The sequence below is a fragment of the Globicephala melas genome, chromosome 1 (assembly GCF_963455315.2).
Source record: "Globicephala melas chromosome 1, mGloMel1.2, whole genome shotgun sequence".
NCBI lineage: Eukaryota > Metazoa > Chordata > Mammalia > Artiodactyla > Delphinidae > Globicephala > Globicephala melas.
In genome coordinates, this window is record NC_083314.1 from 82,496,579 (window position 1) to 82,510,482 (window position 13,904).

The following is a 13,904-nucleotide window of genomic DNA, read 5'->3' on the forward strand; positions in this document are numbered from 1 at the left end:
CCAGTTTATGGCTCTGTTCATTTTAAATGGACTTTGGCGTCTTGGCCCGTTACCTTCTTTGACAGCACTGGTCCCTCTCTACCGCATTCCTCCTGCTGGCCCGGGAGTGTGTGGATGGATGTGTGGGGTGTGTGGGCGAAACCTATCTCACTGGATGATGTCTGTCGCTCCGGCAAGTTCAGGATCTCGACAACCCTAGTGATTCAAGTTCAGGGTCCTAACACCCACCCCGTCGGCTGAGGTCGGGCCCCGAGAGACGCTCCAGCGCCGATCGAGTTAAGGCGCGTCGGGAGCCGACGCGGGTTGGCGAGGCTGGAAGGGGTGTCTAAGACTCATAGTAGATCCCTCCGCGCGCAGCCCGGGCCGGCGCTTCTTCCTGCGGGAAACCCCTGGGTGCTGAAGGCGGCGGGGCCTGGCCGCGGCGATAGCGGGGCGGGGTTTGCGGTGGGAGGAGGAGGCCGAGGCGGAAGGACACACGAGGTTGCTTCGCTGCACACCCAAGAAAGTTTCAGCCAAACTTCGGGCGGCGGCTGAGGCGGCGGCCCAGGAGCGGCGGACTTGGGGTGCAGGGAGTGGAGGCACGGAAGCCCGAGCTTCGGGGCGCAGCGCTAGGCCGTGAGCGGCAGAAGCAGGAGGAGAGGAGGAAAAAGTGGGGGCTCCTCTGTCGGGACCCCCTCCCCATGTGGATCTGCCCAGGCGGCGGCGGCGGAGGAGGAGGCGACCGAGAAGATGCCCGCCCTGCGCCCCGCTCCGCTGTGGGCGCTGCTGGCACTGTGGCTGTGCCGCGCGACCCCCGCGCTTGGTGAGTATCGGGGCGTGGGGTGCTGTCCCCTGCGCCCCGTTCCATGCCCCTCCGGCCCGGCCCGGCCGGCCACCTGGGGCGACCCTTCCCACCCTTCAGTCCTCCACTCTGCGAGAAGGCCGGGCTCGCCGTCGGCGTGGAGTGAGGCCACTTAGTTCCTAAAGTTTGGACATCATCGCCCCCCCTCCCTGGGCGCGCCCCCTCCCCCGCGCTCCTCGCCGCCTCCTGCTCCCCTCTGCCGGTGGCCGCACGCACGCCTCCTCGGCCGGAGGCGGGCAGCAAGTCTCAGAAACTCCCTTTCTGGAGCACTTGAGTTCGGGGAGTTGGGCAGTTTTGCCCACTTTGCTCCGCGTTTCCTGGGGTCGAGGGAGAGCCAAGGGCGGGCTGCCCGGGACAGCCATCGCCGGCCGCGGAGCGCAGATGGGCTGAGCGGAGGAATGCCAGATCCTGGCGTGGAGGGAGCGGGGGCAGGGCCTCCAAGGCCAACGGCTTACACCTTCACAGCCAGACTTAGCTTTGCTAAGAGGAGGCCCACAGTCTGAGTGGGTGGGTTTGGTTTGGATGGGGACAGGGTTCTGCGGCGCGCCTGAGTTCTGACACTCTGAATCCACGGTCCCCATGAATACGGTGTAAAGTTTTGCTCGAGTCTTTGAAAGGTGGAGGCAGGAGCAGTAGGAAAACTGGTGTGGCTGCTTGCTGAGCCACATGATTTAAAAATCTCCACTGCTGTTATTCTTACCGAGGCGCAGAGCTCGGGCGCTGTTTCAGAGTCTGTGTCCAGCCCCAGGAATGTGGTGTGACGATCACCAACTCCTCCAACCTGGCAGCAGCTTTTGCTGTTCTTTTGGCATGGTTGGAGGTGGGGCGGGGGCGGGTGAGGACCAGTGGATACGTTAATTCAAAGTGGTGCCTTCGAAAGCTTCTTTATGGTTGGATATTTGCAACAGTCTTTCTGAACACGGTTGGATCAAGGAAAGGAAATCGAATCATATCTTACCCATCCCACCCACACTCTTAGATTGCAGATTTCTTCAGACTGTTTAGTGGAAAGAGCTTGGGCTTTGGAGCTCTGCTCTTTAATCCTGGGTTCAAATCCAGCTCTGTTGTATGAACTCACCAATAAAATGGGAATGAAATTACCCAGCTAATAGGATTAATTAAGAGAATGTATATTAAACCCATGACAGTCAAAAGGTATTCAGAAAGTCCTTTCAAGGCAGGGCTGTGTTTTTTTTTTTTTTTTGAACTCTCTGATTCCAGTGGGATGGTGGCTTGTGCATGTTTGTTGAACCGAAAGGGGCCCCTTCTTTTCCTAGCCTAATCTGAAGGAAGATTTTTTACCCTTACCAAGAAGACTAGTACATGATCTATGTCTCTTTGCAAAGAGAAAGTTATGAAGATGAGCTTCAGAAAACTTTGCTTTTTGTTCATTGTTAACAGACAGTCGACATGCCAATCACAGATGTTTAAAAGACATCAAGGTTATTTATCACAGTGCTGGGTTGTTCAACACCAACCAGATCCTTCTTGGAAAGTTCAAATTCCATACACTTCTGGGTCCCTCAGAATTTCAGAAGTGGGCTAGGATGCTGTGTGATGATGAACCAAAGCTTTTGTTTCAGAAGCGTTTAACAAAACACATATGATAGTATTTTTGCCTTTCCTTTTTCTTTGAGTGAAAGTTCTAGTATAAGTGTAAATTTAGGATAGAGAGGAGTATAAACAATGGGCTAGTCCGGGGTTATAATCCTTGGTCTACCATTAGCTTGTTTTAGTAAATAATTTAATCTTCATGGTCTGTTGTCTCATCTATGGAAGAGAACCAAAGAGATCACTTACTTTAGAGAGTTGGAGGGAATAATATGTTTGCAAAGCGATTTGCTAATTTAAGTGTTTAATGATGAGACTGATGTCAGAAATAGGATTACTCTGACACACAAGGTTTCTCTCATTCTAGGACCTATACTTCTGCACTGATGAGGTATTGCTCTTACTAGCCAGCTTTTAGGTGGACAAGTCGAGTGTTAGTGTTAGCTCAAAGGATAGGATTTAGGTATTTTGATTTTTAGGTGTTCTTCAGATGCTAAACTACACAAAAATAGAAGAGATTAAAAAACCTGTTTATTGGTACAAATCTTGAATCTTTTCAGAGTCTAGCAGTGAAAGCTGCTTGAATCTTCTCAATTTATTATCATTGTGTTTTGCCAAGGTACCAATTATAACACACCCTTCCAAACTTTTGAGTGTTCCTGTATTTGGCTAGTGGCCAATTGTTAATTTAAACATCACTGAGTTCCTAAGGCAAGGAGCTGTCAACCCATCTGTCTGATTGTCTAAACAGCTATCAAGACCACCCCTTGCTCCTTGTTTTCTTTTGCTTTGCAATGGGAAGTGACTCCCTGGTTTTGCTGCCTGCTAGATGATTTCTCAGTTGAATTCTTCGCTTGCTTTTAAAAAAATCACCAATTGTTTTTTCCTTCAGATGGAGATAAAACTTACCCTAAAACTGTTTTCCTTTTTCTTCTTGTTCTCTCTGTATTGTTATTATTTCTTGTTGGGGAAGAGGGATGAAGGAGAGTGATTTTTTTTTTTTTTTTAGTCTCTCTTTTCTTTTTCCTGATTTTTTGATTCTAAAAAATATTTGCCACATCTTTTTGGCATCTCCCTGTGCCATTCCCACTCTACTGCCTCTCCTGTGGGCTTCTTATAGCATAGAGGAGTAACTTTCGGTTCACCTGAACTATAGTTGCTGACTTCAGGAGCCTTAGAAAATGTTTAAGTTCAGTGGGATATGCTTGGATGCTTCAGACCAGCCTTACAATACATTTTAAAAATATCACACCCGCAGAAATTCTATTTTGCCCACAAAATTTGCATTGATCTAGTTCCCACTCTCCGATGCCATTCCTAGTGGTCTTCCTCCTTACCCTGTCCACGGCAATAGAGCAAAGCTCCACATCCTGGCTGCTTCAAAATCAGCTGGGGTGCTTTTGGTGCAGTAGATCTGAGATTCTGTATTTTTCAAGGTTTACAGGTGATTCTGATACAGTAACTTGGTTGGAACTCAATGATATTTCATTATTCTGCCATCAGGTGAGTACATGGGGTCTTTCCTTTTTAATTTTAATAATTTCCAGAATGGGCTGAACCTTAATCAGCCGTTCCAGTATTTAACCCTTCTGACTCCCAAAGGTTTTGAAAATTGCCAGCATAAAAGCTATAGAGTATAATACTATTTCTTCTTGTTCATCTGGGCACAATGGGTCCACATTGTCTCTTTAGAAGGGCTTCATATATTTGCAGGATATTATTATAAATGGCCTCCTCCCTTTCTTCTCTCTTTTTCTTCAAGCTTCATTCATATGTATCATTTTTGGACAGTTTGTCTGTTGGTCCTTAACGGTTTTAGAGCGAAAAATTCTAAGCAATGGTTTGCATGAGAATATACTCCGAGGTTTTACATTATACTGTGTGTACGGTGCTTATTTAAGTGCTTCTTTTCTTGACATCTCTGGATGCCGCAACTTGAACCTTTTATTTTACTTCCACCCTTTCCTTATTCTCCTTCTCTCTTCTTTCCTTTCTCTGCAAATGACTTGAAACCAAAGGGTTTTCTTTTCCTCTACTTTTCTTTCTTATCGGGCTACCATATGCATTGTATTTTGGGCAGATCACTGGACTAGAAGCCAGAAGACCAGAATTCTCCTCCAGGTCAGTTATTAATTAGTCTTGTGCTGTTGCTGGAGGGGCACTGCTTTGGTCCTCCGTTTGCTCGGGCACTTTGTTCATAATCACTGAGCCAAGACTAGAGTCGAGACTAGAATTTCTCTCTTCTGGTCCTCAGTCTAGTGCCTCGTCCATTCTCCACACCACTTCCATCTCTTGTACAAATGAGCTCATGTACACAAAAGTACTTAGCACTTCCTCAAGTGCTTATTGTTAATGTGTGCCTCTTGAGGAAAAGAACTGTGTCTTTTCAGTTGTGTTTATTCTGATGCCCCCCCTTGTACCTAGTATGGTGCCTTGGCATCTAATTGGCACTCAATAAATATTTGTTTAATTGACAATTACTTTTAGTCATTTTCTTATTCTGGACTACTGTGGTACTCAAGTCAGTTTTTTAAAAGACAGTATTTGCAAGAGTTATTGTTTACCTTACATTTGGGGGAAGAACCAAATTTTTCCCTTCCCCAGATGTTTTATTTAAACTTGCCATTTTGAATTTCCCTCCCTCTCTCTCTCTCTCTCTCTCTCTCTCTCTCTCTCTCTCTCTCTGTGTGTGTGTGTGTGTGTGTGTGTAGTTTCTTCTCTCTTTCTTTTTTTTTTTTCTGATCACTTCTGACCTTCATAAAGGTCACTTTTACTTTGGAATTTAACCTCAGAGGTGCTGGCACCCACCCCCAGCCACTCACTTGAGTTGCTCGTACTGCTTCCTGTATTTACTATATTACTGTGGCAACAATTTTTATTATTTTGTCCAGAGTTGCCACACCTGACTGTAATTTGGACATTTTGGGGACTCTCGGAATATAGTGTTTTTAAAGTTAGAATTAAGAAAATTTTTTTATTTTACATTGGAGTGTAGTTGATTAACAATGATGTGTTAGTTGCAGGCGTACAGCGAAGTGATTCAGTTATACCCATCCAAGTATCCTTTCTTTTTCAGATTCTTTTCCCATTTAGGTTATTACAGAATATTGAGCTGAGTTCCCTGTGCTCTACAGTAGGCCCTTGTGGGTTATCTGTTTTAAATATAGCAGTGTGTACATGTCAATCCCAAACTTAGAATTAACTAAGTTTGTTTAGATGATTCTTTTGAGTTTTTTTTCATCCTGAGCTGGATATTGCAAACTTGTACTAGACTGAGAGGATATTTACATTAAGTGTATTTGTTTTTTCCCACCAAGAGGGTTCCCTTGAAAACCACCACCACTGACAAGCAACTCTAACAGTGAGACATGATAAATAAATGTTTGAGAGAATCATAGAGTGTGAGCTATCTCCAAAATGAAATTTGTTCCTTGAGGGCAGGGACCATGTCACACACATCCCTTCTCCGACCTGTGCCCAGCATGCAGAGTCAGCTGGGCAGCAGGTCCTGGTTAGAGCACCTGTGACTCCTGCTCTGTCCTCCCCAGCTTTGGGACATTCTGAAAGAGCAATGGTGAGTCAGGGGTGTGTCCTTATACTTCTTTCTCCTTTGAAGAGGAAAGATCAGTTGAAGGCTGACCCCACCTACAGACTTGTATGCTGTCTCTTTTTATTAATTAACGGGTAGCTGAAATTTTCCTCTTTATTGGCTTATGTATTGGGAGGAACTTTAAAAAGTTCACCTAGTCCTATCTTTCCCGTGCTGATTCTGATGCTCTCACAACATCCTGGTTAAGATGTAGCCTGCCTTTTTTCTCCTTGAACACCTTTTGTGATAGACAGCTCCCTGCCTTCGGAGGCAGATGAGTCTAGATTTGGACAGCTGTAATTCTTAGAAAGATCTTTTCATATTCAGCTGTAATCTGCCTCCTTATGACTTGCCCCCATTGGCATTCTTCTCAGGCATTTGTCTCAAAGAGTCCTGAGCCCTTTGTGGGTGACAGGGATCCAAAGGTACCCTTTACTGAACTGACACCCACCGCTCCGTAGAAGGAGTTAAACTCACTGAGGAGCATGAAGATGATCCTGTCTGGGGTGATTGTTTGGGTTAATCACCTTAGCCCTATGTGTTTTATACTTCCCTGCCCAGAGGGGCACTTGTGGGAGGGAAGCATTTGTTGAGCAGTGTTTCCCTAACCTCTCTTATGATAGGAATACCTGGGGTCTTCTCCTGGAGATTCTGATCCAGTGAGTATGGAATAGTGTCTGGGAATTTGTATATTTAAGAAATAGCCAGGTAATTCTTACACTAGGGAAGTTTTGGAATCACTGCAGAGTGAATCTAGGGAAGCCAAGGGCTTTTTGTTTTGTTTTTGTTTGTTTGTTTATTCTTTGATAGTGCTAGAGGTGGGTTGCTTTGACTGCGTTCTGTGGTCATTTTCTTCCCCTGCTTCTTACGGAATGCCTAGCTCACCAGGGAGAAGGAAGCTGCTCTGGTGTCCCCATAAGGCTAGTAAAGTTGTTTTGTTGTTAAAAAAAAAAAAAAAAAAAGTTTTTTTTGTGATCTATCCAAAGTCTTAGGACTGCCATGTGTGTGTCATGTATGACTTTGGTGGAAGCCTCCTTATCCCTCCATCAGAATGTTACCTGAGATACCAGAATACTTAAAAGTTCCACAGACTTTTTGGTGTCCATTAAGGAATTCTGTCCTCAGCCCTTGTGAATGATGCTGTCTTTGAGGATGTCTGCTTTGTTAACCTATGAACACATGTCTGCTGCAGGGATTTCCCTCAGATATGTTAGTGCCAAAAAATATAAAGGTCACTCATTTCAGGCAGTCCTGCTTTGGTGGGGTGTCTGGGCTGCTGCAGCGAATGGAAGAAGGAAGGGAGAATAAAGGAGGAATGGAGGACCTCTTGAGCAGAACTGAGCAGTCTGCAAGAACGGGCCCAGGAGTGCTCCACTGACAAAGACACTTGGTCTTGCTGTTCTTTTTTTTTTTTTTTTTCTTTTTTTGCGGTACGCGGGCCTCTCACTGTTGTGGCCTCTCCCATTGTGGAGCAACAGGCTCCGGACGCGCAGGCTCAGCGGCCATGGCTCACGGGCCCAGCCGCTCTGCGGCATGTGGGATCTTCCCGGACCGGGGCACGAACCCGTGTCCCCTGCATCGGCAGGTGGACTCTCAACCACTGCGCCACCAGGGAAGCCCTGGTCTTGCTGTTCTTGATAAGAAGAAGGAAGTGGCTTCAGATCTGAAAGGATATGCTCATGGCCTCTGGATGGGACAAACAGCAGTGTTCGTTGGCAGTGGTAGGAAGTTGGCTGTAGGTCTGTTCTTTCTTTTCTCCTCTCCCTTTTGAAGGGAGGACCAGCTTTGTGGCAGAAAATACATTGTGACTTTAAAAAAAATAGTAAAGCCAAGAAGGTGGGATGAAAAGCCATAGCTAGGAATGAGCAAAGCAAAGCAATTATTGTATTAATTTACTTATATATGTAAATATATGTTTCTATATAATACTCTAGTAGGAGCCCTAGCTATATTGGCTCTAAGATTTATTGCCTGTGTAGCTCTTCCCTCTTAGTGGTGTGTTAGGGAGGACTGTGGTGTGTTGTCATCCTTAATTTGTGTGTTTTCCTTAGTATCATGTGGTAGGGAGTACAGGGTATTTTACTTTTCTAGCTGTGTGGGAATCACTGACCAAATGAAGATAGAGTCCTGCCCCCAAGGAGCTGACATCATCAGGGAGACAAGACAGATGAGCACACAAAATTAGGAACATGAAGTACAGTTATTTAGTAACTTATCTACACTCTCTGAGAGCAGTTTCCTGTAGTCAGGGTGACTAAGAGCTGTAGGGTCTGAGGGAGGAAACTCTAGGACCACCAGGGAACGGCGACCCCCAGCTCACCCCTGCTGGGCTTGTCTGCTGTTCTCCTCTTTCTCTGTTGGAATTCAGAAGTATCAAAACTTGACTTGACTGGGAAAAGACAAAGACCCCTTGTTTGGTGGGGGTGTAAATATAAATTTGGCACCTGCTGTGGTGTCTTAGTGGGTTTGTGGCAAGAGAGAGGGCTGTGTTCTCAGTCCTGGATGCTGACTGAGCCTGATCTAGGACAAGTTAAGGTGGAAGGGGCTCCTTTGGAAGATCGAGTTCTCAGTGGCAGTAGCTGAAGGAACTTCTCATCACAGTCAGGCAATGACTGAGGTGTAGCGTGGACACACCCCGAGTTGCTGCCTCAGGTGGCATTGATTAATCATGCTGACGTCTCCCTCACCCTCTTGTGCTTGTCTTGGCAAAACCCTGTCCTACTAGCCCCTCAAAGTTTGGGGTTTACTAGATGATTGGACAAACTCCTGGGAGGTCATTTTACTGTCCCTTGCCACTCTTGAACTGCAGGCGGGTTACCATGTTCCAGTTCCGGTGCCCTTGCTCTCCTAGTCATGCGGTGAGGGGCCTGTGTCTCTCTTCCCAGTGGACTGGAGCACCTTCCCCAGAGGCCTCTAGGGCAGTTTCTGGTCTTCAAGTCATTTCCTTCTGCAGGATATTGGCAGTGACTCTGGTTCTTTGAATGCCTCAGCCAAATATCGTGCCAAGGTGGACTCATCATCTCGCAAAGACAGGTTGGATCTGTGGGTGTTGCAGAACCTGTTTCTGGGTTAAGGGTAGCGCTCCCACCCTCATATATTTATTCATATGAAGAAAGCGTGTGTGTATTTTGTGAGGTAAGGAAAACATGATGATAATATTTTGACTGGAGTCAGATATTGTCTCCCTAATAGTCTGTTGTCTTTTAACAAATAGTATCCCTTTAAAATACAGTTTTGCTTGCTGACTAAAGTGTTGTACAAGAAGCTGTGGTTACGTTCTAAAGTATACTACCTTGTTCAGAGGCAGGTGCCTTTTTAAATTGTTTGCTTCTTTTTCATCTCTTTTTACTCTCTCTCTTTTGTGAGGAGATTCTGGGAGGCTTTTAAACCTCAAAGATTAAATAGCCTATTTTAACTAGTACCTAACAGGGAGAGGTTGCTGTGTTGGCATACTTATCCAACATTCAAATAAGAAAAATTGAGAACTATTGAGAACTATTTATACACTAATATGTTCTGTTGAGTTTATGAATATGAATAATAAGAAAACTAGATAGTGCTAATTTGTTAACTTCTCTGAATGGTTAATGTGGTATGCTGCAAAGAAACTTTTGTTTAATTCTCTGCTTTCACATGCTTTTGTTTGTCTCTAAAGTGTGGAGAGTCATTGAAGTTTGAGGACATCTATGTTTTGATTATTACTTTTTACTATGTTTTCTTTGCACAGAATATGCCTTTACTTATTTGCTGTATCTTTTTAAATTGGAAACATGAAGGGTATTTACTTTATTACAACATCTAAAGCACTTTCTAATCTTTATGAGGATTATTAGAGAAAAAAACATATTTGTAAATCGTGCAAGTTTTGGATGTTACTATATAAAGTAAGTAACAATATGTCATGGCTCCTGTGACATAAACTTTCTAAGACATTTAAGGAAAATGGTTGTAACTGAAAACAAACATTGTTACATTTTAAGGTAGGGTTGCATCGCAACAGAATTATTCCTTATGTTTACATGTAATTAACTCATATTTACACTTTGTTGATTTTCTATGGCACCTTTATAAGATTTTTTGGGGGGAGGGGGTTTTAAAGTAATTACATTTAAAGATAGTTAAGGACCTTTGAAAAGTCTAGAAAAGTGTAAGAAAAATCCACAGTCTTAACCACTGTTAATATTTTGGTGTACATCATTTGGTCTTTTTATCTACTCTTAGTTTTAAAAATTGTATATTTATAATGTATATACAGTTTTCTGTTCTGCCTTTCTTTGGTGATTTCTCCTTTGCTTTGGTTGCATATTTGGCTCCATCTTTTTTTTTTCTCTATATAAATGGCACTGATCTTCTTTATACAAAAATTTCCCTCTTTAGGATTTTTCCATTAAGCTAGATTTCCAGAAGAGAAATTACTATCTCAAAGAGAGTGATTTTTAAAAATTGGGAAATAGAATTTTTTAAACAGAAAAACGTAAGAGAAAATTAAAATCTCCAATAATCCTATCACCTCCAATCAAAACCCACACTTGCTATTTTGTTACATTTCATACAGTTTTGTTTCTGTGTCTCTTACTATAATTAGGACTTTAACATATTACAGTTTTACCAAATACTTCTGCACCACTTAAAATATTGTGAACATTTTCCCATATATAAATATTTCTTTCTTTATTTTATTTTTTTCTTTCTTCCTTTTCATTGAGTATAGTTGATTTACAATATTGTGTTAGTTTCTGGTGTATAGCAAAGTGATTCAAAAAGAATATATATATATATATATATATAAAATCTTTTTTCAGATTCTTTTCCATTATAGTTTATTACAAGATATTGAATATACTTCTTGTGTATGAATATTTTTTAAGAACATGGTTTTAAAGGCTGCCTATTGTTCTATCTGAAGATTCTATTATATTTTATTTAAACTGAAATCTATTCTTAGTTCCCAATTTTCATAATTTGTAAATAATGCTGTGATGAACATTCTTACATATAAATCTTGATAGGAATATTTATTTTCTTAACATAAATTCCAAGAAGTCAAACTATTGTATTAAAGAGTGTGGATCTTTGTGTGGCTTTTGATATACACTGCCAAATTTCCTTCCATATAGTTTGACCAAGTTATACTTCTATCAGCAGAATATGAGACTCTCAGTGTTTCCAGCCATTGTCAACACTAGTTTTTATTTTTACAACTCTTTACCAATTGCGTAAGTGGTAAATGCTACCTCATCTTAATCGGTCTCTCTGCTTACAGTGATGATGAATGTTTTTCATATGGTCAGTAGCCATTTGTATTGCCTTTTCTTTTTATTTCTTTATTTTGGTATATTGTGTCTTTTATTCATCAAGGTATTTAGTTTTTGGTTACTGATTTAAAATATTTCTTTAAATATTAAAGGTATTATCTCTTTGTCTATCTTAAATGTGTCAAAACATGTATGGACACGTTAAACTACATAATATCAAATTGCTACCAATGTTGATATCAAAAATTTGATAGTTTTTTAAAAAATCCTTTGATTTCTAATGTGCTTGGTCAATTTTCTATGTATTTGTTAACTGGTATTTTCTGTAATTACTTTAAAATTCTAATCTGACTGTATCATAAATCAACAAGCTGTCAGTTTTATGTGCCCAGAAAATGCACATTTACTTTAATACCTTATAAAAAGATGCTGGAAAAAAAACAGTGTATTCTGGAGCCTGATAAGTGATTTTGGTGGGTAGAGGTTAATCTGCTTCTGTGTTGTCTTCTGAGATATCCAAGATCTTGGAAGTGTGTAACATCCCATTAGGCAGGGCTAATATGCACTATTAAATCTGATATTTTGGCCTAATTGATAATTGTGCAATGGTCTAGCCAGTCAGTTTGGTCGGCCAACAGGATGACTAAGATTCCTTCCCCTCTCCCTTCACCAAATCGATTAGTTGTGGGACAGAACTGACTGAATCAACCTGTTGTTTTGGCACCCCACGAACACCACCTGTTTCTTAGCTTTCTCCCTCCAGCCTCCCACTGCCCTAGTGCAGTGCTGTGTGCACAGTGGGTAGGAGATCAGTGTTGTTGCTGAAGAATGTTGCAATAAAGAAGAGTAGATTTGCTTTTTTTTTCAAGCTTGTATGTTCTTAAGGCATCCTGCTGCTTTTGGCATAAGAGTTCCAGCTGAACTGCTCTATGTGGCAGCCCTGTAGGTCTTAAGTATTTGATTCAGAGTAATTTCAGGCAATATTAATGCTTTCTTAAGTATCATTGGAATTTACTGGGCTGTTTGTTTGCCAGCTATTACCGTATTTAGCATGAGGAGACCTGGGGAACAACGACATTTCTGACCAACCAAAGAAGGAGACCTCTCTGTAAGATTGCAACTTCTTTTTTTTTTAAGGTGTGGTTAAGAGAAAGCCAGTTAGATTCCAGTTTGTGTCCCCTGGTCTTTGCCCCAGCCACAAAATTAACTTACGGATGGGAAAAGAGGCTTGATAGTGAAGCTCTTTCTCATCCTGAAGTCTAATGCTGTTTCTGGGAGGAAATTAGAGAATTCTTACGCCTGGACTGTGCACGGAGAGGCTTAATCAGCAGGTGAAGTTGCTGATTAAAAACATACATTAATGGACGTTTATTCTCATCTTTCCTCTTGAAGGCTTATTACTTTCTGCTTTGTCACGATCTGAATTTATTTTGGCCCAATCCTTTTCTCCATCCTACTTTTGGGATTAGCAGCCTTCCCTCTATGGCTTAAAATTTCTCTGCCTCAGTTTTTCCATTTTAAAGATGAAGATAGTATTTGAAAGGACCACTCGATACAATTAACATAAAACGTGAAACAACCCTAACATTTACATAGCAATGCAGAGTTTACAGAACACTCTTACACAATTGCCTCCTTTAATCTTTACAAAATCTCGGTTGAAACTGAGCCTGTGAGGGGTTAGTTGGCTTGTATACCATTGTTTAGCCCTAGATAATAAGTAACAGAGCTGGGACTTAAATTTGTGGTTTGACTTTTAAAACCTCAGCTTTTTTAAAAAAATTGCTTACTTCTTACTATGTGTCCGTCCTTCTCCTAGGGGCTTTACATATATCTCCTCATTTAATTCGCGTGGCTATCCTTTGGGGTAGACAGTAATTAGCTATATTACAGGTAAGGAAATCGGAGCTTAGATTCGTAGCTTTGGGTGTTGGGGCCAATCATGTTGTTAGTGAGGGATGGAGCGAGGATTCAGACCTCTGGCTCTAGGGCCTCTGCAGTCAGCCATGGCACTTTCTGTACATTCACACGATTACCCTGCACAACAACCCTTTGAGATGGGGAGTAGGGGAAACTGAGACCTGTAACATGCTCAGGATAATGCAGTTACTAAGTGGCAGGTTTGGAATTGACTGATTGATTGACTGATTGTTTTGGTCTATTTGTCTCCCTAACCTTTACTCATTCTAGTACACTGAAAATGCATGTTTTTCATCATAGGTTCTCTGAATGTAAGAGCCAGCTGTTAGGAATCATTTGTACCTTCTGAATAAATGGGTTGATTTTAGTTGACTAATGGCCCTGGGCTTCTCTCAGTTGATTTCTATCATCAGGACAAGCAGACTGAATTTGGGTTGAGAAGAGGGGAGTTTCCATTAAGGATGTCTTTAAGCCAGAATGGGCCACAGCTATGAGCTCCTCAGAAACCTGCTCTCAAGAGCAATGGCCCAACTCCTAAGGGCTCTGCTTGGGGACATTTCTCTTTGTGTTTTGAGAGACTTCTCTTTGAGAAGGAGTTGTCAGCTTAGAGGGAGAAAGGGCGGGGATACACAGGGCTCTTAACTGACTAGCCCTGTGTCCCTGTTTCTTAAGCACTCTATGCTTAAATTTCATTATTTATAAAATAAAGGTAATAGCAGCGTGTAATTGCTAGGGTTGTTATGAGGAT

General features: G+C 42.3%; 1 protein-coding gene across 1 annotated transcript in view; it reads left to right on the plus strand.

The window, feature by feature from the left end:
* Positions 1-592: 592 nt before the first annotated feature.
* The window catches only part of NOTCH2 (notch receptor 2), a 178,061-nt gene continuing 164,749 nt past the window's right edge, over positions 593-13,904 (plus strand). The window contains exon 1 of the mRNA XM_030869221.2: positions 593-802. Within this exon, the coding sequence (XP_030725081.2) occupies positions 730-802 (73 nt within the window). The 5' untranslated portion in view covers positions 593-729. The remainder of the gene's footprint in view (positions 803-13,904) is intronic.